We start from the raw sequence: 23,897 nt of genomic DNA, 5'->3' as shown, positions 1-23,897 counted from the left end.
GGGTCTCTCGTATGAAGAGAGACTGAACAAATTGCAGCTCTACACTCTCGAGGAATGTAGGGAGAGGGGAGACATGATCGAAACATTTAAGTACCTCACGGGACGTGTCGAAGTGGAAGATGATATTTTCTTTCTCAAGGGACCCTCGGCCACAAGAGGGCACCCGCTCAAACTCAGGGGCGGAAAATTTCATGACGACACCAGAAAGTATTTCTTCACAGAGAGAGTGGTTGATCATTGGAACAATGCAGGTGATCGAGGCAGACAGCGTGCCAGACTTTAAGAATAAATGGGATACCCATGTGGGATCCCTACGAGGGACAATTGGGTCATTAGGGCATAGACAGGGGGTGGGTAAGCAGAGTGGGCAGACTTGATGGGCTGTAGCCCTTTTCTGTCGTCATCTTTTATGTTTCTATGTTTATGTAACAGTGAAGAGAAGTAGAGAAGCAAGAAGGGGAAATGAAGTAAATAAGAAAATGGGTACATGCGGGCAGGGCATGGTGGGATAGCCTGGGCAGGGGGGTGCAGGCCTACAAGGGGGAGCAGACCTTCAGGGATGGTGGCACAGGCCTTCAGTGGGGGACAGGCAGGCCTTCAGGAATTAGAATTACACGGAGGGAGGGAGGGGGGTTCAAAGAGACGTGCATATGCCGGTCTTTGGGGGGAAGAAATAATGGGTCTAAAAACAGAGGAGTGGGAGAGAGATGGTGGACAATGGGATTTAGGGAGGGAAGGAACAGAAAGGGAGAAAAGTTGGACATAAGGGATGGTGTGGAGGGGGGATAGAGATACTCGATAGGAGGATAGATGGGAAAAGAAAGGGAGAAATGGTAGACCCTGGGGTGGTGGGGAAGGAGGGAGAGATGCTGGATGAAAGGGTAGTTAAGAAAAGGTGGATCTGTGGAGGGAGATGAAAAAAAAAAAGATGCCAGACCTCCTGGGGCGGGAAGGGAAACGGAAGGGGTAAGACAGAGATGGCAGTTGGATGGTTAGCATGCAGAAAGAAGAAAGAAGGAGACCCTGGCAAGCAAATTATCAGAAGACAACCAGAGCCTGGGACCAACAAGATTTGAATAATGACCAGACAACAAAAGGTAGAAAAACTAATTATATTTTCTGTTTTGTGATTACAATATGTCAGATTTGAAACGTGTATCCTGCCAGAGCTGGTGTTAGACCGTAAACGTGAGCTAGGGTTTAACAGAGAGAGGAAAAGTCTTTTTTGTTTGTTTATTTTGTTTACACCACAGCGCCAGTGTGGTTAGGAGAAGGCAAAAGGGGTGAAGAGGCTATAAAATAAACCCACCAGGATGTTTAAAAATAAAACCCCCACCCAATTGGGCAGAAAAATCGAATCGAAAAAAATCGATTCAATGGGCTGAATCGAATCAAAATTGTTTTTCCTGAATCGGGCAGCACTAGTAAAGAGTGGTGTTTGTTTCTAACCCCCGAAGATGCCCCTAAACCATCAGGCCTTCTTAAGATGAACCTGGGGAGGTGAAGGGTTTCAGTTCAGTTTTGGTGCCAAAACCAAAATTTGGTTAGCCTCTAGAGTGCAGTAGATTTGAGAAGTCGCTGACAATAACACATTTTTGTACGAGGGACATGAGGGAAACATGGTGCGTAGCTGAGACACAAAAATCAGTAACGGTAAATTCATTGAAAAGTGTTGAAAGAATGGACTTGAGAATTCAGAAGAAATTTGTAAGCTCTGAAAATAAGTTTCATGGGAAAAAAAGTGTAACATTATGCATCTAGGGACAGAAATTAATTAGATAATCTTTAATTTAGATAAACATGAATTGGAACAGTAAGACAAGGAAAATCATTCTTATGTGGTAGAAAGACTTATTGCCTCAGGTTCTGGGCTTTTGGAAGACTCCATGGGATCATGTTAGCTTCTTCTCCAACATCATTTCCTCATCCAGTGAGCCAGGAGTTCTGACAGTTGAAAATGGCTTTTAGCCTCCAGAAAAGGAGCAGACAGCTTTTCCCCTTCCCTCCTCCCTGACTTATCAACTTGTGAATGAGATTCTGCTCTGGCAGAATTGCCCCAAGTCCTGTAGCCCTCTAGGGTCTTCCTTATGGATAGATAAGGGACCAAAGAGTAAATGTCTTAAATGTCCTGAAAATTACTAATTGGAGTAATAAAACAGCTGGGAAAACTAATAGTATGCTTGGGTTTAAAGAATATCAACAGGAAACAGTTAAAATTGCCCACTAGTAGACCCCACCACAGATGCTGTGTTTAGTTCTAGAAACTTAGCTAGGTATAAGGTATTGATAGTATAGAAAAAGTTCAGAAGTGTACTGCCTAGTTATACAGAGCCTGTAACACAAAACTTACACAGAGCAACTAAAGAACTCAAAACAGACTCCCTGGAAGACAGGAAATGGGGATATAATAGAAAAAAATAAACCAATGACGATGTCATAATGTGAAGTTGAAAGGAGGGTGATTGAAGGGTTTGTGAAGCACTGGAAGGCTGTTCAAGTTTATTAGGATTTTATATACCGCCTATCAAGGTTATCTAAGTGGTTTTACAATCAGGTACTCAAGCATTTTCCCTATCTGTCCCGGTGGGCTCACAATTTATCTAACGTACCTGGGGCTATGGAGGATTAAGTGACTTGCCCCTGCTGACTAGTCAGTAAAACACCAAAAGAGGCATTAGGATTGCTATCTTTTAACACCAGCCGGTACAAATACACTCTCATGCAAAGGAGAAGGACTCACCTGATGCTCAGCTGTATGATTGGTGCATGGGGGAGGAGAGCATATAGAGAGCAAGATGGAGAATGAGGGAGAGAGCTGGAGGAAGAGAACTCAAGAGGAGCAGAGGAAGGGGACACAGAGCTGGGGAGCAGAAAGAAAGAGAACAGGGGAGCAAAGAGAGGGGTGTTAAGGAGTAAAGAACTAAGAGGCAGAGAAAGAGAAAGCAGGAGAGGGCAGATAGAGAAAGTACTGAGGGCAAGATGCACAAAGCTCCGACACCAATTGTGTTTCTTCGGAGCGCACCTGGTGTCAGCTGCACTTTTCTCCCCCCTCTTCGCAGTGCTTAGATTCTGGTACGGGGGTTGAGGGCTCAGGCCAGCTTTGGCTTGACTGGCAGCTGAAGAGTCGGAAGAGGCAGCTTTCCTGGTGGCAGAGGTCCTCACCTAATTCCAGCTACCCTGAGAGTAGCTGTGGCAGGCTGCAGCACATCTTTCCAACGTTAGGTCTATGAACGTTAGGCCTCTTCTAAACCTGAGTGCTCTTCAACCCTTCCGTAAACATCTGAAAACCTGGCTCTTCTCCAAAACCTAACACTCCCCCCTCTTCTAACATCCTAGCCCTCTAACATTCTTCTCCCCTCTGATCTTCATCTAGCCCTTCCATGGAGTTCCTTTCTCATTACAATTCCTGTAAACCGTGCCGAGCTCCACAACTATGGAGATAGTGCGGTATACAAACCCAAGGTTTAGTTTAGTTTAGTTTAGAATAGGGCTGTAACAGCCCACAAGGCCTGAAATTGTGGGTTTTGAGGTTATATTTTGTTGTAGCCTTGTTCCCCCACCCCAGAAATCCTAAAATCACTGGGTTTTTAGGTCTTCCGGTAGAGTTACAGTCATTTTTTAAGCAGAAAATCCTGGTGGGGATTAATTTTATACCCTTTTGGGGTCCCTGATGCAGCACCAGTGCCTAATAAAGGTTCTGATGGTTCCAAAGCGAAAAGAAAGTGCTCTAACCCTCCTCTTGAAGGGGGTTCTCAATTCTCTATGCCCTTTACGCCTGACTTTGTAAACTTACTCTGGCAAGCCTATGTCGGCGGCGTAGTAGCGCTTTCTGAGTCAGCTAGAGAGCAACTACCTGCGCAGCCTCCCCAAATTCCAGCCTCTGCTTCTGCACGGAGGCCCCTGTCTTCCCTGGTCCCCGGCTAGATGGTTGGATGGGATTCCTGAAAATGATGATCTGGATGCTTATCCTCTATCCCAGGGATTGTCTCCTTGGTCAGAGACAATGTGACACTTGGCAAAGTGGACCAGGGTTTGAGTGCTGCTGCAGACCAGGGCAACGACCCCTCAGTTCGCAGGTTGTTCAAGTCTACTGCTCTGATGGGTCTGCTCATTGAGTCTCTGAAGGAGCTCAAAATTGATCCTTCTCAGCCTACTTCTCACAGTTCCCTGTTGAGCGGAGTCCACTTTTAGCCTACCGCCTTTCCTTAGCACATGGATATGAAAGTCCTGATTTCTTACTTACTGTGAGAACCCGGAGGGCTCCCTTAAATTGGTAAAATCAATGTCCAAGCTATATCCTATGGACCAGGAGTTCCTGCAAATGTCTGCCATACCTACCGTGGATTGTCTGGTGGCTCAGGTAACCAAGCACACATTCCTTCCCTGTGAAGGGAGCATAGTGCTTAAGGATCAACAGGATCACAGACTGGACAGGTTGCTCAAGAGGCAGTTTGAGGCCTTGCCTCTGGTGGTGTAGCCTCCTTTGTGGCTCAAGCATGCCATTCTAAATTGAATAAACCAAGTGGTGTACATTTGGATACCCCCCTCCCAGCTGTTGGTGGTTGAAGTGGACATTGTGGCTGATACTTTGTATGATCTGCTCCAAGTAGTGGGCTAAGTCTCAGCTTTTTCTGTGTCGCTCACAGAATCCTATGGAACAGACATTGGGCTGGAGACGCTATCTCCAAAGCCACGCTCAGCAGGCTTCCTTTCAGGGGTAATATGCTGTTTGACCAGGGGTTAGATGATCTCATGGCTAGTGTCCAGGATCGCTGCCTGAAGTCACTCCCGGACAGCAGGCCTAGGACCTCTAAAGGGCAAGCTTGTGGGTCCTTTTGGGCTCCCGCCTTTCCCGTCTTTGGGTTCTTGTCCCAGAGGTCCTTTCAGAGCCCACGGCAGAGATTTTCCTGAAATAGAAAATCCCAGGGTTCTACCTCCTGCCCAGGGGGTCAGCCCAAGAAGTCGCAATGATGCCAGGCCTCCAGCCTCCCCGAGCAAGATCGGAGGCAGGCTGCAGGACTTCCTGGCAGCTTGGGAGGCTATCACAACTGACCAATGGGTTCTGGAAATCATCAGGGGTAGCTACAAGTTGGGAGTCTGCTCGTTCTCTCTCTGCCTTGTTCGTGGATTCACCTGCGGACAGACCAGAGAAGGCAGCCCAAATTCAGGTGACTGTATAAAAGTTGCTTGCTATTCAGCGATCGAACAGGTGCCAGACTCAGGCTCTGGCAGATACTCCATATACTTCGTCATGCCCAAGAAAGGCTCTAAGGATTGGAGGCCCATCCTGGACCTCAAGTATGTCAATGTGACTCTCAAAGTGTCTCATTTTTGTATGGAGACTCTCCTATCAGTCATTGTCTTAGTGCAGCTTGGGGAGTTCCTGATGGCGCTGGTCTTGATGGAAGCATATCTCCACATCCCAATATTTCCAGACCATAGGCACTTTCTTTTATTCATTTCAAAGTTCTCCTGTTCGGTCTGGCTACAGCTCCCCCCCCCCCCCGACCTTTACCAAGGTGATGGTTGTAGTGGTGTATCACCTCTGCATACTGGGTTGGCTGGTCCACCCTTACTTGGACAACTTGCTCATCAGGGTGCCTTCACAGGAGGAAGCAGAGAGAGTGTTTAGACCAGGGGTGTCCAACCTTTTGGCTTCCCTGGGCCACATTGGCTGAAAAAAATGTTTCTGGGGCTGCGCAAACGCTACATCAAGACAGAGGAAGGAGCCGGCAAGACGGTAAACACCCGGGGGCAGCAGAGGAAGACATTGCATTGCCATTGACTGGGGCCGCACAAAATACTTCATGTGGCCGCATGCGGCCCTTGGGCCGCAGGTTGGACACCCCTGGTTTAGACCATCTTGATGACCCTTCAAGACCTGGGATGGAATGTCAACATGAAGAAGAGCCAGCTGCAGCCTGTTTAGTCCCTGAAGTATCTGAGTGTCTGATTTGACACAGAGAAAGACCGAGTGTTTCTTCCAGAGGCACGCAGACTGAAACTTGGGAGCCAAATTTCAGCTCTCCTGGTGCAGCAATCTCTGTCAGCTTGGGATTATCTTCAGTTCTGGGCTCGATGGTGGCCTTAATAGAAGTGGTTCCTTGGGTGAGTGCGCCCCCTACGGTACTCTCTTCTCTCTCACTGGTCTCCGCAGGGGGATCTTCTGCATGTTCAACTGCCCTGGACGATGGAGGCCCACAACAGCATGCCCTGGTGGCTTCACCCTCAGTCACTGTCCTCCAGGATGCCTCTAAGGATCATCTCTTGTACCACGCTGACAATGGATGATGGCCTACCGTGCTGAGGAGCGCATGTGAGGATTACACAGTGCAGGGGCGATGGTCCCCACTGCAGCATTGTTGGTCCATCAACAGGTTGGAGTTCTGAGCCATCTGGTTAGCGCTGATTCATTTTCGATCCCAGTTGTCAAACAAAGCGATCAGAGTGTTTTCCAACAAAGTCACAGCAGTGGCTTATGTCAACAAGCAAGGAGGCACCAGGAGTGTTGGACTCTAGAAGGAGGTAGAACCTCTCTTCCGCTGGGCAGAGACTCATCTTTTGTCCATCGCTGCGGTTCACCTCGTTGGAGTGCAGAACGTGTGGGCAGACTCCCTCAACAGGCAGACTCTGGACCCAGGAGAGTGGTCCCTCTCACCTCAGGTATTTCAGAGCATTGTCGACCGTTTGGGCAGCCCTATCTTCAATTGCATGGCAACAGTAAACAACAAGAAAGCAGTGTGATTCTTCAGCTGCAAAAGCGCCGGGATTGATGTGCTGGTTCAGCCTTGGCCAATGGACAAATTCCTATATGTGTTCCCTCCCTGGCTCAGAAGAGCAATCACTAGCACAGCTCTTCTCCTTCTTGCCCGAACTGCCAAAAAAAAAGCAGCCCCTGCTCTCCCTGCCTGCCGGTTCAGCTGATCATGGCACGGGAATTCCCTTTTCAGCTAAGCTGGCAGGACTCCCTGAAGCCGCTGTGGCTTTGAGGAGTCCTGCCGGTTCAGCTGAGCGGAGATTCTCCTGCCCCGATCAACTGAACCGGTAGGCAGGAAGAACAGGGGCTGGGGGGATTTTGTTTTCTTTTTTTAAATAGGTGCAGCTGTGCATATGTTGTGTGAGCACAACAGCTGCACCCGTTAAAAAAAAGTAAATACTGTATACAGTTACTCAAGCTCGCAACTCCCTCCCCTTGATGTCAGGATTCCCCCCCCCCCCCCCCCAATGCCCCGGTAGCTTTTTTTTTTTTTTAATCAGCAGGAGGGATGCCCACTTCCTTCTGTTACAGGATCATGCCCCCCGATCCCTCCCCACCCTAGTACCTTAAAATTGAAGATTGACAAGAGGGATGCCTATTCCCTCCTGCTGACAGGCCCACCTATTCAAAATGGTGGGCTTTCTCCTTCCTGGTGCATCCTGGGATGCACTTGGAGGAACCTAAGGCCCTGCTTAGCTCAGATGTCTAAAGCCCCACCCAGGGAAGGCGCCTTAGGTGCCTGAGTCAATCATTTTATAAATTTGTTGTGGCTAGCATACACACTTTGTTGCTGGTGGTTCTACACCTCAGTTATCTATACTCATTTTAAATTTGGTTTATAGCGGATGTATCTAAAGCTTATACATACCTTCACTATGGCAGTTCATGTTATCTTTTCCATATCAGACTCTTTTCTCTCAACATATGTATTCATCCTATTTTCTGCATATCTTTGTTTAGTTCTCCTTCATTATTTTTATTTTGTATGCTTTTGTATTTTTCTTGATCATTAGTTCTACTTAAACCGCAATAACTCTGGACTTGAATAGTGATAATGCCGGCTGTGACACAATGCTTTTTGTTTTTTGCTTTCTTAAATTTGTTTCATATTCATATATTCATGATGATGAGCCATACACTTTTTTAATTTATTTACTACTTTAATTTAGAATCCACTTCTAATTTATTTCATGGGCATAAAAAAAAAAGTCTTCATTTTCCGGTAAAAATCTTAACTATATTCATGTTACTTTGTAGTGTATGCTTTTTATGTGTGATTACGCACTCAAATTTTCAGTTAAGTTAAAAAATATACATATCTATATGTTCAGTTTATGTGTACATTTCTCAATCATATACACACATGTAATCTAATAACCATTTGTGATTTTTCTTGTGCACTTTGAAAAATGTTCATGTTCTTTTTCTATTTTAAAATTTGTTCTTATATTGTGTTTACAATAATTAACTTAATATATAAAAAAACCATAAAAAATAAGACTAAATTTTGGGAAATTAATTTTCAAAGTGTTTAGCAAATAAAGTAGTTTTTAAAGATTTGCAAAAAAATTGAAGTGAGCCCGGAACTCCTTAAAATAAATGGATGTTTAATTTATGCAATAAAATTTGTACTGTTGGTTTGGACATCACACTTGCCTTTCTTCTGTGTGTTGTATTTCTGTTAAGGCAAGCTCTCTCTCCCTCTCTCTCTCTCTTTTTTTTTTTTTTTTTTTTTTTTGGTACTCCAGTATTTATACACATTTATCTCATATTTAATCATTTTGAATATCCTGAAAGCCCAGCTAACTGGGTGTACCTCCAGGAGAGGGTTGAGAAACACTGATCAAGGAAACATTTGGTGGTTGCTGGGTACCAACCAGCAAGGCTGTGTAAGTGTAGAAGGTCAGCTAGTTATAGCTGTCTAGATTACTATGGATCTTGGTGGTAAGATGTGGTGGGAGTGCAGTTCCGAGTGTTGGATTGGGGATGGGATCTTGTGTGGTTATGTCTAGCACAGTGGAAAATTGAATGAGGAAGCAAACAGCAGCTGACTGGCAAAGCACTGATGCCTTGCAAGCTTCTCCAGCAGGGATATACTCCTGCAAAGTGAACTGGAATAATGAGACAAATTGGTGGACCCAGGAGTAGTTCTTCCAGAGCAGTGGTGGTGGTTACGAAAGACACTGAACTTACAATGTGGCTGTGCCAACTCCTGGCTTGATAGTAGAAAAAATGCCTAAATGTACATTATCTCCTGCTGTTGTGGGCCGTGACTCGTAGTAATAGCTACATGATCTCATATGCCACAAGCCTGGCCCCATAGCAACAGGAGATGTTGAGCTGGATAGGGTGATTGATAAATAAGATCAGGAACCATTGTGGTCCCATTGCTGAAGGTAAGTTTAGCATCTTCCTTTTTCACCTCTTCCAGCCCCATCCCGAATAGAAGTTTTATCTGTGTATGGGGTGGGGGAGTAATATTCTGCTGAACTATGTTCTCTCCCCCTGACACACTCCTCTGATCAGATGTCTGCTTACCCACACTATGCTGTTTATATGCTGCCAGCACTGCCTATGTTTCCTGAGACATGAACACACACACACACACACACAAAACAAACATCTCCCATACACACCTACACTCCCAAACACCACACCCCTGCTGCACCCCCAACATACACAGTCCCTCTTTCTAAACTGCTCCAGCTTGACATCTCGCCTACAGCAGGCACTTCTCAACATTCATACTGTTCCAGATACCCTTTTTACATTCAACATACAAAAATCCTTGCCTTCCTCTGCATAATCTCCTCTCCCCCCCCCCACACCAGCCCTTTATATCTACACATATCTCTATATCCTACATCTCACTTCAAATCAGCATTAATGGAAACTTCCCCCTCCCCTTTACCCCTATGCCCCAGTGCCTTGGCTGATGGCAGTACCATCTCCTTTGACATAGACAGGAAGTTGCCTTGAGCTGCCCTGGAATGGGTAAGTGGGATTGTTTCTGACATCAGCCATTATGTTAGAAAGCGTGCTCTGCATGTGTACACAAGTGCTCACCCACAGGAAAATATGCATCCCCTTAGGGCACTCTCACCCTTTACTCCTCCCCGCCTGACTAAAAAAATCAAGGCATCCTTCCCTGGCCTGCCTTGGTTTAAAAAAAAACTTTTCACAACCTCAAATCTTGTATTCCAAAAGCTCAATTACAGGTAGTTTGCAATTTAACATCATATGGTACTTCCAAGATAACCCTACTGAGATGACCTGAGTTGTCTTATGGACTTATAGGTCTTTTAATAGTTCCCATAAATATAAAGGGCTTTCTAAATGCACTGTTTGATTGACAGCCAATATAATTCAACCAAAAGTGGTGTAACATGCTCAAAAGTTTGTTTCGGAGCTTAGGACAGAAGAGGGGGCTGGCTATATTGAGGGGAGTGCCACAAGCTACCAGGGATTGTTTGGGGGTCAGGAAGAGACAGAAGGGGCAAAATTCCAAGGCTTGCTTGCCTGCAACTTTTTCTTTTTGTTTCATCAGCCTTCTCTTCAATGCCTGAGCCAGTCACCAATCAGGCACCGACATGAAAGATGACATTTATCCATGAGCTGTGGATTACTGCTGCGATTTTAACATGGCAGTAATTTGCATGCTCATTGATTATAGCATGTCAAGTTGTATGGTAAAGCTATGGCTGTACCTTGAGGTTTGTTGCATCTGTCCCTGATTGAGCTAAGTGGTCCTTTGTATAATATTAACTTGCATACTGCTATGAGATAACACATCTGTCTGTTTGTTTTTTTGCTTTTTCTCCAGTCATTGCTGTGGAAGTGAAAGAAGAAACAATAGACCCTTCAGAGCTGATGGATCCCAAACAGCTTAATCTCCAGATCTCAATTGAAAATATTAAGCAGGAAGAGGAGGAGGATTGATACCTTGTTCACACCTCATGATGAACCTTGCACTCCAGAATAGTGTCACATCTGCACTTTTTGGTGTTCAGACAAGGGGCTTGCAGTGATTGAAGACAGGCAGAAGAGACTCCAGATGCTTGGTCTCCTAACACACTCCACAGATCAGCACCTTTTTTGTTTAAACCGTGAGCCAAAGTCCAAGCTCAAAAGAAACCTTTGGTGCAAACATGTAAAAAGTTAGTTGAGGCCTTCATTACTTGATCATTCTTCATTCTATTTCTAATGAGGAGTCCATGGCTCAGGAGGAGACAGATGTTGAGAACAGTAGAACAGGCTGTTTGTATGGTGGCTGCATTCATCATTTAGCACAACTGACATAAAGAGAAGGTTGTGTCCTGTGCACAGGGCAGGTGATGGTAACCTATGGCTGCTGCTGTAAAGGTCAGGCTTAAAGCTAAAGAGAATCTGCTTCTCTCCAGGACAGCAAGAATTGGGTTAAGTGCTGAGAAGACTATTTCCATAAATAGTGAAGGCTACTGTTTGTACATAATGTGTAGACTTTATACAACACACCATACGTCTGCTTTGATATCTTCCATATCTTTCTTGAGAGAAAGAGTTTCAAAAACTATTTATCAATGTATATAGCTGTTTTACTGAGGCAAAAGGATTTTTTGATAACCTTTGTGTGGGTAAAAGTCTGTGCTGGTACCGACATAAATTCCAGTAGGGTAATGGGACAAGAAGTCATCCCACCACAGAAAATCAACATGGACTTAATTAAAATACTGTTTGTGGACAAAGTCTTACATAGGGCTGAACAAGTTTGTTATGCTTTATTTTCCTTTGGAAATGTTTTATTGGAGAGGCTTGTTTTTGATGATTTCAGGTTTAAATCACTGATAATGTTCTGGGAGCCTAGGTGAAAACATTTCACGTTATGGTCCTCCTCAGCATATATAAACATAAAATTTTATTTATATACCATAATGCACCAAACAGTTTAATGCAGTTAACAATTCATATAAATTGAACAAACTCAGCACAGGTAAAAAAAAAAGCAATTTTAATATTCAATGCTGATTCACAAATTTACAAAACAAATAAGTTTTCAGACTACATCTAAAATACATGTATGATGTACAGAAGACCATATAATTGGAAATAGCTCAGAGCCTAAATGGACTGCTTGAAAAGATATAAAAACATTTCAACATAAGTCCTCCGCACTCTTCCTCTGAGGGAAAAGAGAAACTGGAATTGTTATGCAAAACACGAATGGGAGCAGCAAATTCAAACCATTCCATCATATAATTTGGTAGCAGACCATGTAATGCTGTCCTCATGGAGAAGTGGGGTTGTGGAAAAGTGGCCTCTTGCTGATGATTCATGTTAAATTAAGACTTATACTCTTTATGGAAACACTGTCGAGAGCTGGCAGAATGGTAAACAGAATTTTTTTAGAAGAGAGATTTTAGTTTCCTGTGGTGTTTATAATATCATTTGACCAATAGCTTGCTTTTTAAAATATTTTTCTATTTGCCAACGGACAGGCAGTAGTAATAGCTTTTTATGTGACCCATTTTATTGGCTGCTTCTGCTATCCTTGAGTAGGTCCAAGCAGAAGGAGCTAAAGATTATGTTGCTTTAGAATAGGGCTATACATAGATTAAATTTTTCAATCGCACCATTAATCATATGACCCACATGTAAAAGACTCAAAAGAAATTTAGCATGTACAACCCCCTATAAAATAAAGGGCTCCTTTTACAAAGTCATTTTAGCAATTCCCCTGCAGCAAATTCTTTGTTGTATTTGCCGCACCAGGACACGCTACCATGGCTTTATAAAAGGGGCCCAAAGTCTGGTGATTTTATTTTTATAATCCCCTTCCCTTTCCTTTCCCTCCTCTCCATGGGCACATCTCCTGGTTCTCTTCTCTCACCCTTTTGCATTGCCTTCCCTTGATTACCTTACTTTCACTCTCAGCTGGCTCCCTGGTCTATATCTTTTCCTCCTGGCACCTCCTCTTATTGCTCCAGGCCCTCCATAGCCATCTCTCCTCTGCTGTTCCTTCTCCTGCCCCTCAGGGCCCTGAACCCGATTGCACTGCAGTGCAAGCAAGCTGGTTTTCTGCCGGCCCGAAGTCTCTTTGTAGCGTCCGGAAACAGGAAGTTCTGTCAGAGGTGGAACTTCCTATTTCCCAACGCTACAGAGTGGCTTCAGGTTGGCAGAAAACCAGCTTGCTTGCACTACGGCAAGATTGGGTTCAGGGCCACGAGAGTCAGGAGTAGGAACTGCAGAGGTCTATGGAGGACCTGAAGAGGTAAGAAGAAAACAGAGCTTACTCTTCTGTTAAAGAGAAGACATTAGTGTTTCCACCAGTGAATCTCCTGTGTCCTTTTCCTTTCCTTTTATGGTGGTATAGCAGTATGCAAACTGATAGGACAGAGCGTCTAATCATTGCAATATATTGTCAATGGCCTCCATATCTTTATAAAATTATTATAATTTCCTTTTTGTATGGCAAATGTTCTTTCCATTTTGTATATATGGCACAACTAATTCCACCAGAAAGTATAGTTAAGTCTACTATAATTCTTCTAATTCTTGGTGATATGTTGTATGGCGACTCCTGTCATAATCAATAAAAGTTTATTATTGCTTGATGAAATTTGACTTTTTATTCTCATTGATGTACCAAATAGAATTGTATCATATGATAATGCTACATGGTTCTTTAATAAACAATTAATTTGAGACCAAATTGATTTCCAAAAGGCCATGATACAGGGACAATAGAATATTAAATGATCCAGAGTCCCTGCTTCCAGATTACAATGCCAGCATATATTAGACTTAGAGCTATCTAAATTTTGTAATCGAACTGGGGTCCAAAATGCTCTATGTAACAAAAAGAACCAAGTTTGTCTCATAGATGCAGACACTAACATCTCATTCTCCAAGACCAAATTCGTGGCCACTGAGAAGCAGAAATTTGATGCTTAATCTCAATGCTCCAAATGTCTCTAAGACCAGTCTTTGGTTTTTTATTCATATATCCAGATATCAATTTATATCACTGTGCGGCCTGGTGTCCCAAGAAATCCGCCTGAAAGCATAAGAACTCCAGACTATACTGATTATTAAGATTTTTCCATTCAGGGAACCCCTCCTGAATAGCCTGCTTCAGTTGCAACCATTTAAAACTTTGTGATTTGTTAAGACCATATTTATGTTGCAACTGTGAAAATCAAGCAGTTTAACATTTAAAATAATATCACCTAAAGTCCGTATACCTACAATAATCCAATGCTTCCAGACGATTTTAAATCCGCCAATTTGAATCTTGGAGTTTAGCCATATAGATTGATTTGTTGATTTATGTATTGGGTTAGGTGTTAATTTACTAACATAATGCAATGTTTTCCATGTATCCATCAATATTCTGTTCTCTTTATATATTCTAGGCATCTTTACACTGAGAACGTGAAATAAATGTAAAGGAAACATGAGTCGCCATTCCAAATACAACCAATCTGGAGTATTTTCCATGAGCTCTGGGAGGACCCAATACATACCCTGGCGTAAAATATAGGCTTGATGATACCTATAAAAAAAATGTTTGACCTAGCAATTTTTCCTCATGTCTTTTATACTTTTAGCTCATTCAAAACAAGGGCTGGGATCTGGCATCATGAGGGGAGAGTGTGGCGCAGTGATTTAAGCTCCTTGTGACCCTGGGCAAGTCGCTTAATCCCCCCATTGCCCCAGGTACATTAGATAGATTGTAAGCCCATCAGGTCAGACAGGTCCTCTTTTTCCCAACTGTCCTCTTCTGGTCATAAGCTTCTATGCAGTATATTACTAATAGGCATCTAGGTAGAGGTTCTCTGTAGGTGTGAAAGGATGACTAGTGTGAGGGATCCATCCTTAAACTGGAGACAGTATTTTGCCTAAGACTTAGCTCCTCATTTCTTTCTGCCCCTTAGCTGGGTTGGCTTGGTGAGGGTTCACCCTCAGCAAGATCTGATGCTTCTACTCCTTAAACCTCAGGCTAGATCTTGGAAGGTAGAAAACAAGTAGTTTTGTTTTAGGCCTAAAACAGTACCTGGGACCTTGCTGACCAAGGAAGTGCCTTTCCCACTTAGGCCAGCTTAGCTTCTACTGTTGCCTCCCAAATTACCTTTCTTATCATTTCTAAGCCATCATAACTCCTCTCCTGCCCTTTGTCTTAGGAAGCCAGTTAGAAAAATCCTCAACAGTTAGAGACAGGGTCAAATGGTACCTCTACCTCAGTAATTATATTACCTAGTCTCTTTCTGAACAATGGTCCTTCACCAAATGCTACTTAAACATTACTGCAATTGATGACTTGGGTCACAACTGGAAGACTGGCTGAAAGTGTAGTGACTATTTTAAAAAAAGAGAAATGGATTTATGCACCACAAATGTATGAATTTACAAGATCAAAGTACCATTTTGGAAGAGAAGGGCTAGCAGTTAACAGACCAGAAAGAGACCTAGTGGTACTAGCAAGGACCCCTGGGGAACCCCATCATTTACCCTTCTCCTTTGAGAATACTGACTATTTAACCCTATTCTCTCTTCTATCTTTTAATTTAATCTAATCTAATCTTCTATTTCTGCGCCGCTCATACCTTGGTAAGCTCAAGGCGACTTAAAGAGGGGATGAGGAAGGAGAAGGGGGAGGAGGGGTGGGAGAAGAGAAGAGGAGGGTAGGGGGTGGAGGGGGGGAGGAGAGGATACAGGTGATTAAGTGTCAAATAGATGAGTTTTCAGTTTCTTCCGGAATATGGTGTAGTTAGGTTCCGTCCTGGTCATTTCAGTAAGGTCATTCCAAGTTTTTACGCCTAGAAAGGTGAGCATGAAGTGGAAAACATGTTTGTATTGCAGATTAACCAGTTCTTAATCCATAATAGGAGAGACTGAGCAGACTGCGGCTCTACACTCTAGAGGAACGCAGGGAGAGGGGGGACATGATTGAGACATTTAAGTTCATCACGGGACGTGTCGAGGTGGAAGATGACATTCTCTTCCCCAAAGGACCCTCGACCACAAGAGGGCATCCGCTTAAACTTAGAGGGGGGAAATTTAGTAGTGACACCAGGAAGTATTTTTTCACGGAAAGGGTGGTGGACCACTGGAATGAGCTTCCGGTGCAGGTGGTCGAGGCCACCGGCGTGCTCGACTTTAAGAGAAAATGGGACACTTACGTGGGATCCCTACGTAGGTCGAGTCACTAGCATCTAGACTATTGGGGTGGGTCAGTGGAGTGGGCAGACTTGATGGGCTATGGCCCTTTTCTGCCGTCATCTTTCTATGTTTCTATGTTTCTACCTCCTATCCCATAACCTTCTAATTTCCTCAGAAGTCTTTCATGGGGTACTTTGTCAAATGCCTTCTGAAAATCCAAATCCAAAATATTGAACACATGTTCATTCACCCCTTCAAAGAAATGCAGTAGATTTGTGAGGTAAGATTTCCCTTGACTAAATCCATGTTGGCTTTCTCTCATTAATCTGTGCTTATGTATATATACTTCTGTGCTTATGTATATGCTCCATAATTTTGTTTTTTTATAATAGTCTCTAACATTTTGCCTGACACGACATCAAACTCGCTGGTCTATAATTTCCTGGATCACCTCTGGAACTCTTTTTTAAAATTGGCATTACGTTGCCCACCCTCCAGTCTTCGGGTACCAGGCTGGATTTTAAAGAAAAATTACAAATTACTAACAATAGTTCTGCAAGTTCATTTTTCAATTCTATCAGTACCATTAGGTTCAAGCAATTTGTTACTGTTCAGTTTGTCAGATTGCCCCATTACATCTTCCAGTGTTACAAATATTTGTTTAAGTTTCTCTGTTTGCACTAAATAGCATTTCTGGCACTGGTATCTCCCCCACAACTTCTTTGGTAAAAACTAAAGCAAATAATTCATTTAATCTCTCTGCTATGGCCTTTGTTTTCACTGAGTCCCCTTTTATCCCTCAGTCATCTAGTGGTCCAACTGATTATTTTTCCAGCTTCTTGCTTTTAATATACCTAAAATGGTTTTTACTATGTGTTTTTGCCCCCATCACAATCATCTTTTCAAGGCTCTCTTTGCCTTCCTTATCAACATGGGAATGCATGGATGGGAGAACATCGCAGGGGAGGAGACATAGGCATCCTGGGACTGTCGGCCAAGTCTCTTCCCTGAAGAAGCCCTTTATGGAAACATCAATCGCTCCTCCTAAACTTACTTGCTCCACTTCATCACTGACGCTGAAACCGTGGATTGAAGACAAAGTTTTATTTTATTTTTCTTTCCAGCTTATGATTTATCTTTAATCTTATCTATTGTTTTGCCTTTTGTCTTTGTTTTGTTCTATTTCTATCATTTAAATTTCTCCAGAATTTCTACTGTTCAACGGCTCCCCCTTCTGCTTCTATTCCTTTCTCTCCTCTCTTCTACCTTCCAAAGTATTTAGATCAATGCTGTCTTGTTAAAATGTTTATTTTATTTTTATTTTTCCTCTAACTCTACTTTTCACTTCTCTATTACCCTCCAGGTACTTTAGTTAGATTGTGAGCCTTCGGGACAGTAAGGGAATTTTTCAAGTACCTTTCTTATTTCTAATCTTAATGTATATTTTCTGTAAACCGCTTAGAACCTAACGGATGTAGCGGTATATAAGAAATAAATTACATTACATTACATCTTGCATTTGATTTGCCATTCCTTATGCTGTTTCTTATTATTTTCAGTTATATCCTTCCACTTTCTGGAGGATTTTCTTTTAGCTTTAATGGTTTCCTCCTTACTTGTTAACTATGCCAGCTGCCTTTTGTCTTTCTTCCTTTTAAGAAGCAGACCCCATCTATTTCATCTGAACCCCGTGACTCAGTGCAGTGCTGGATGCGTCTGGTAGCGCTATATAAATAATTAATAGTAGTAGTAGCCCTACTGCATTTAAGATGGAAAAAAGAAAGCTTTTCATTTTTTCATACAGGAGAGGAAATTCAGATAACATTGCAGTTCAATAAGCAGACTACGAGAACACTTCCTCCAACAGATTTTAATTACACTATACATTGAATATGTTAATAAGGATCCCTGACTTATTGTAAGGGTCTAGTTGGTATATGTGTATACCACCATTCCTTCTTGTGCAAATATGCAGATTTAAATTCGCAAGATTTTAAAGGTCAAGGCCATCCATTTAAACTGGACCTGATCTTGTATGGAAAGTCAGTTTTTATCAAAAGATGATGGGACCTTTCCCACTTACTGACACCAGTTAGCACGCTCTGAATTTCTTGCAATCAACTCAGCACTTTAGAAGTCCAACATATGTTGTAGTATTTCAGAATGGATTATAGCATGTATCAGCAATCTGAGGGAATCTTACTCCAAAAGCTCTCAACCAAATTACCAGATGAGATTTATACTAAGTACTCTGCTTTAGCTTTACTATTTGACATTTAAAGGATCCCCACATCTGTAGAGGGTCTCACTGATTCTCTAATTGGAATTAGCTTGATATCAATTATGGGAAAACAGCCCACAGAAGACAGATATGTCCTACCAAAGACGACATTTCTGTTTTCTATCTATCCAAAACCTGCTCACTGGGCTGCAGTCAAATCTAACGTCAACAGGCATTATTCAGTCATTCAGTTCACAGTTACACATAGCTATCCAACTAGGCCAATGGTTGTAAATTGGGGAACCTTCTGCAGATGTTAGACAGCTGCCTGGGAATTCAAAAGCTGAGGAGTCTTGAAAAATCTACATATTGTGAACCTGTAAACTGGACTCCCAGAGAAGAAAGGGGTGGGAAGGAGTCAGCAGACGAACAGGTTGGGAGAAGTCCCTGAACAGAAAATTCTCATAGAGAGAATTAAATCCCTGGAGCCAAACCCCTTAAGAAACTAGGTCTCTGTCTTCCAAAGGGCAGAAATCTGGGCTTAATAGAGTGGTTTTCCTGAAGGAGCCAGGAACCTGGAAGGCCCAAGATGAAAGCAGACACTTGTCCAGTTGCAAGAGAGGGGAACAAGTTCTAAACAAACATAGCCAATATCAGAGAATGGGAAGTAAGTTAACACCCCCCCTCCCAACCAGGCAAATTGATGACTAGGCCTGGGAACCAATGGAGGGAAAAGATCCTATGGAAGTTTAGTGTTAAGTAGGATTACCATATGACTCCAGGAAAAAGAGGATGGATTGAGACATCCAGGTTTTACTTCCATTGAAAGCAAAATCTAGTATTAAGGGGAAGCAGGAACATAAGAGCAGGGAAGGAAAATTATGACAGAAGAAGGAAAGAGGACAGCCAGAGCCTATGGAAGTGCATCTGAAGGAATCATATTTCCTGAATCCCAGGGACCTTTGAATGGGAGCAGGACCAGAGAATAGTCCCATGGAGTTCTAAGCAGCTGGAGGCTTGACCAAGAGGTACTGTTTTATAAGATTGTTCTTGTTTTTTTCAGTGAAGCCAGAGGAAAGACCGATGAGGTTTAAGTTTTGTTGTTTTGCTGCTGTTTTAAATTGTTCTTAAAACATCAGTACATTACCTAGTGAGAAAACAGGACTGCTACAGATCTCTGTACAGAAACTATCTGCCAGCAGAAAATTGTACCTTGGTCACACATGCAGAATATAGATAAGACCCTCAGCAAATATGAAATAAGGGACTATGCATCAGTAATAGAAATAAGAAGGCAAAGAACCCTGTAAACCTCAAGAAGTCAGACTTGCCTATTCAGCTCATATACTAGAGAAATGCAAGATATCGGAGATGCACGTTTTCCAAAGCTGTCAAGTTCCAATTAATTCAACATAAAATCCCTTTTTCTACCTTTGTAGTTTGAACATTTTTTAAAATTCTATTTGATCCAAGTGTCTCTTCTATTTTTCCTAGTTTTGCAAGGTGTCCTGTACATTTGACATTTCTTCTCGCTCCATACTCACCATCCATCTTCTTTCTGCATCCTTACCAGTCCTGTCTAGCATCTCTCCTCTGTATTCCACCTCATTTCCATCATTTGCTCGTGTTTTGTCCTATGCTTACTCCAGTGGCGTACCTAGGGTATGTGGCACCTGGGGCCCATCATTTTTTGACACCCCCCCATGTAAAAAAATATTTTTTGTAATGACCATGAAACGGAATAAATGGTCAGAATAGAAACAGGCAGTGAAAATTTTCTTATATTCCAAACATAACATAACATAAATTATGTCTGAATTGTCATGACATCAGAAGTACATATGGAGTAGTTGCAGGTGATGCTTGGGACAGTTCTGATTGTGTTAGTTCGGTTTTATGTGTTTTTTGAATAGAAGGGTTTTTATTTCTTTTTGAAGGTTTTGCAGTCTGTGTGTCAATTGGTTGTAGAGTTGGGGGTCGAGTGTTGCAGCTTGAATGGCTAGGAGGTTGTCGAACAGTTTTTTTCTTTTGCCGTTTTTGGTTGGAGGGTGTGTGAATGGTGCGTGAGTTCTCCTATGTCTGTTTGAGGTGGATTGAATTATTTAGCTGAAGAAATTAGTTACCCCCTCATCCCACACACATTAATTCTCTTCCATTTTTGTTCCCATTATAAAAAACACTGATAAGTTCCCAGAAAAAAAATACATTAAAATAAGAAGTGAAAACAAAGGCCCCTACAGATGAGAACATAACATAAGAATAGCCTAACTGGGTCAGACCAATGGTCCATCATGCCCAGTAGCCCATTCTCATGGTAGCCAATCCAGGACACTAATACCTGGTCAAAACCCAAAGAGTAGCAACATTCCATGCTACCGATCTAGGGCAAGCAGACACTTCCCCCATGTCTTAATAACAGATTATGGACTTTTCCTCCAGGAATTTGTCCAAATCATAACTTCTGGCCACTTCATTTTTAAGTTTAGATCTTTCCTTTCAAACAGAGACTTTGCTAGATGTCAAATACAGCACAAGGTAACTTCACATGGACTTAGCTGTGCAGGAAATGTGAATCTTCTCATACACCCACCATATAGTGCAAAAATGTGCAAAGGTATGTTTTTTTCTTTCGATCACTACATAGCCTAATGCCACACAAGCAGCGCTGTTACAAACATATTCTGTAGGTCAATGCTAAGGATAACAAAGTTTCCTTCCTTGGACCAGAAGGAGATACTGATAAACCACTGGAAGAGATCCCAAAACAACACCCAAAGACCCACTCAGTGTGTGAACCAGTTGAGTGGAGTGGACTAACTGGGGGGTGTAAATGGGCCCGGAGTTTGCTCAGCAGAATTTCCCAGACCACCTCTTCCTCTCAACACATTGACATGCTGCCACCACCACCACTAGGAACACCTCACTGGGTAGGCCAGCTATGCTATAAACTTTATAAAACACATTATTATATTTTGAACTCTCTGACATCCTCAGCCTTGCCATTCACAAAAATAGAAGGAAGAAAATTTCCCATTTCCTGCTGTCTCATGTCCCCGGCCTATACAATATTTTTTTTCTGCAGACCCTTCAAAAGTCTGACCAAATCCTCGTTTCATTTGCATTATAAAGTACTGAGGATGCCATCTCTTCCCAATCCCAGGTCCTAAAGTCTAAGACAATAGTGCAAACTAATGCTGCCAGATTCAGGAAAAAAAATTTTGATTCGATTCAACCTATTGAATTGGTTTTTCAATTCGATTTTCCTGCCCAGTTGGGTGATTTTTCTAAACTCCTGGTGGGTTTTATAGCTTTTTCACCCCCTTTGGCTTCTCCTAACCACACTGGCGCTGTGGTGTAAATAAAATAAAGAAACAAAAAGGACTTTTCCTCTCTCTGTTAAATCCTAGCTCACGTTTGCGGTCCAACACCAGCTCTGGCAGGATACACATTTCAAATCTGACATATTGTAATCACAAAACAGAAAATAAAATTAATTTTTCTACCTTTTGTTGTCTGGTTATATTTCAAATCTTGTTGGTCCAAAGCTCTGGTTTTCTTCTGATAACTTGCTTGCCAGTGTCTCCTCCTTTCTTCTTTCTGCATGCTAACCATCCATCTGCCAACTCTGTCCTCCCTTTCCATTTCCCTTCCCTCCCCAGGAAGTCTGGTATCTTTCCTTTTTTTCATCTCCCTCCACATATCCACCTTTTCTTAACTACCCTTTCATCCGGCATCTCTCCCTCCTTCCCCACCACCCCAGAGTCCACCATCTCTCCCTTTCTTTTCCCAATTACCTTCCTATCCAGTATCTCTATCCCTCCTCCACACCATCCCTTGTGTCCAATTTCTTTCCCTTTCTGTTCCTTCCCTCCCTCCCTAAATCCCATGGTCCATCATCTCTCTCCCTCTCCTCTATTTTCAGACCCATTATTTCTTTCCCCCCCCAAAGTTTGGCATATGCACGTCTCTTTGAACACCCCCTTCCCTCCATGTACATCTAAACCAGGGTCCCCCCCAAAGGCCTGTCCCCCCTTAAAGGTCTGCCTGTCCCCCCTTGAAGGCCTGCACCCCCCCTTGAAGGCCTGTCCCACCCCCTTGTAGGCCTGTTCCCCCCTTGAAGGTCTGCACCCCTCCGAAGGTCTGTCCCACCCTTGAAGGCCTGCCTGCCTGTCCCCCCCTTGAAGGCCTGTCCCCCCCCTTGAAGGCCTGCACCCCCTTGAAGGTCTGCACCCCCTCCAAAGGCCTGTCCCCCCTTGAAGGCCTGCACCCCCGAAGGCCTGTCCCACCCCCTTGAAGGCCTGTCCCACCCCCTTGTAGGCCTGTCCCACCCCCTTGTAGGCCTGTCCCCCCCCTTGTAGGCCTGTCCCCTCCTTGAAGGCCTGTCCCACCCCCTTGTAGGCCTGTCCCACCCTTGAAGGCCTGCCTGCCTGTCCCCCCCTTGAAGGCCTGTCCCCCCCCTTGAAGGCCTGTCCCACCCGCTTGTAGGCCTGTTCCACCATTGAAGGCCTGCCTGCCTGTCCCCCCCTTGAAGGCCTGTCCCCCCCCTTGAAGGCCTGCACCCCCTTGAAGGTCTGCACCCCCTCCAAAGGCCTGTCCCCCCTTGAAGGCCTGCCTGCCTGTCCCCCCTTTGAAGGCCTGTCCCCCCCCTTGAAGGCCTGTCCCACCCGCTTGTAGGCCTGTTCCACCATTGAAGGCCTGCCTGCCTGTCCCCCCCTTGAAGGCCTGTCCCCCCCCCCCCCTTGAAGGCCTGCACCCCCTTGAAGGTCTGCACCCCCTCCAAAGGCCTGTCCCCCCTTGAAGGCCTGCACCCCCCGAAGGCCTGTCCCACCCCCTTGAAGGCCTGTCCCACCCCCTTGTAGGCCTGTCCCACCCTCTTGTAGGCCTGTCCCCCCCTTGAAGGCCTGCCTGCCTGTCCCCCCCCTTAAAGGCCTACACCCCCTTGAAGGTCTGCACCCCCCTAAGGCCTGCACCCCCCGAAAGCCTGTCCCCCCTTAAAGGCCTGCACCCCCTTGAAGGTCTGCACCCCCCCTGAAGGCCTGCCCCCCCCCCCGAAGGCCTGTCCCCCCCCTTGAAGGCCTGTCCCATCCCCTTGTAGGCCTGTCCCCCCCTTGAAGGCCTGCCTGCCCCCCCCTTGAAGGCCTGTCCCTCCCCCTTGAAGGCCTGCACCCCTTGAAGGTCTGCACCCCCTCCCCGAAGGCTTGTCCCCTCCTTGAAGGCCTGCCTCCCCCCTTGAAGGCCTGCCTGTCCCCCCCCTTGAAGGCCTGCCTGCCTGCCTGTCACCCCCCTCCCCCTTGAAAGCCTGCCTGCCTGCTTGCCTGCCTGCCCGCCCGCCCCACCCTGAAGGCCTGATGCCCCAACCCACCCCAAAGGACCGCTCGCCCCCCCTGGCCTCCCCGCACCACCTATGAAGCAGGTGCAGCAGGATCGCGATGTCAGCGATCCCTGCGCTGCTTCCTGCGCCGCGGTCCCACCCCTCCTCTGACGTCAGAGGAGGGGCGGGACCGCGGCGCAGGAAGCAGCGCCCAAGCAGCTCAGGGATCGCTGACGTCGCGATCCTGCTGCGGGCTGCTTCATAGGTGGTGCAGGAAGGTCAGTGGGGCGAGCGGTCCTTTGGGGATGGGGGGGACTGAACGGCAAGGCCGGGAGCACCCCCTCAGGGCTGGCACCCGGGGCAGACCGCCCCTCCCACCCCCCCCTTGGTACGCCACTGGCTTACTCCATGCCCTGGCATCTCTTTTCAGTGCCCTGTCCTTTCCCTCTCTCTTCCCTTCTTCCCACACC

At 44.6% G+C, this 23,897-nt stretch overlaps 1 protein-coding gene across 3 annotated transcripts in view; it reads left to right on the top strand.

Moving 5' to 3' along the window:
- Positions 1–11,836, top strand: part of L3MBTL2 (L3MBTL histone methyl-lysine binding protein 2) — a 90,941-nt gene extending 79,105 nt beyond the window's left edge. For all 3 annotated transcript variants that reach the window (XM_033935063.1, XM_033935064.1, XM_033935065.1), the window contains exon 17: positions 10,581–11,836. In XM_033935063.1, the coding sequence (XP_033790954.1) occupies positions 10,581–10,696 (116 nt within the window). In that variant the 3' untranslated portion in view covers positions 10,697–11,836. The remainder of the gene's footprint in view (positions 1–10,580) is intronic.
- The last annotated feature ends 12,061 nt before the right edge of the window (positions 11,837–23,897 follow it).

This window comes from Geotrypetes seraphini, chromosome 2 (assembly GCF_902459505.1).
Source record: "Geotrypetes seraphini chromosome 2, aGeoSer1.1, whole genome shotgun sequence".
In the NCBI taxonomy this organism is placed as follows: domain Eukaryota; kingdom Metazoa; phylum Chordata; class Amphibia; order Gymnophiona; family Dermophiidae; genus Geotrypetes; species Geotrypetes seraphini.
The sequence above is the reverse complement of the archived record's forward strand: the minus strand, read 5'-3'. Positions and strand labels throughout refer to the sequence as shown.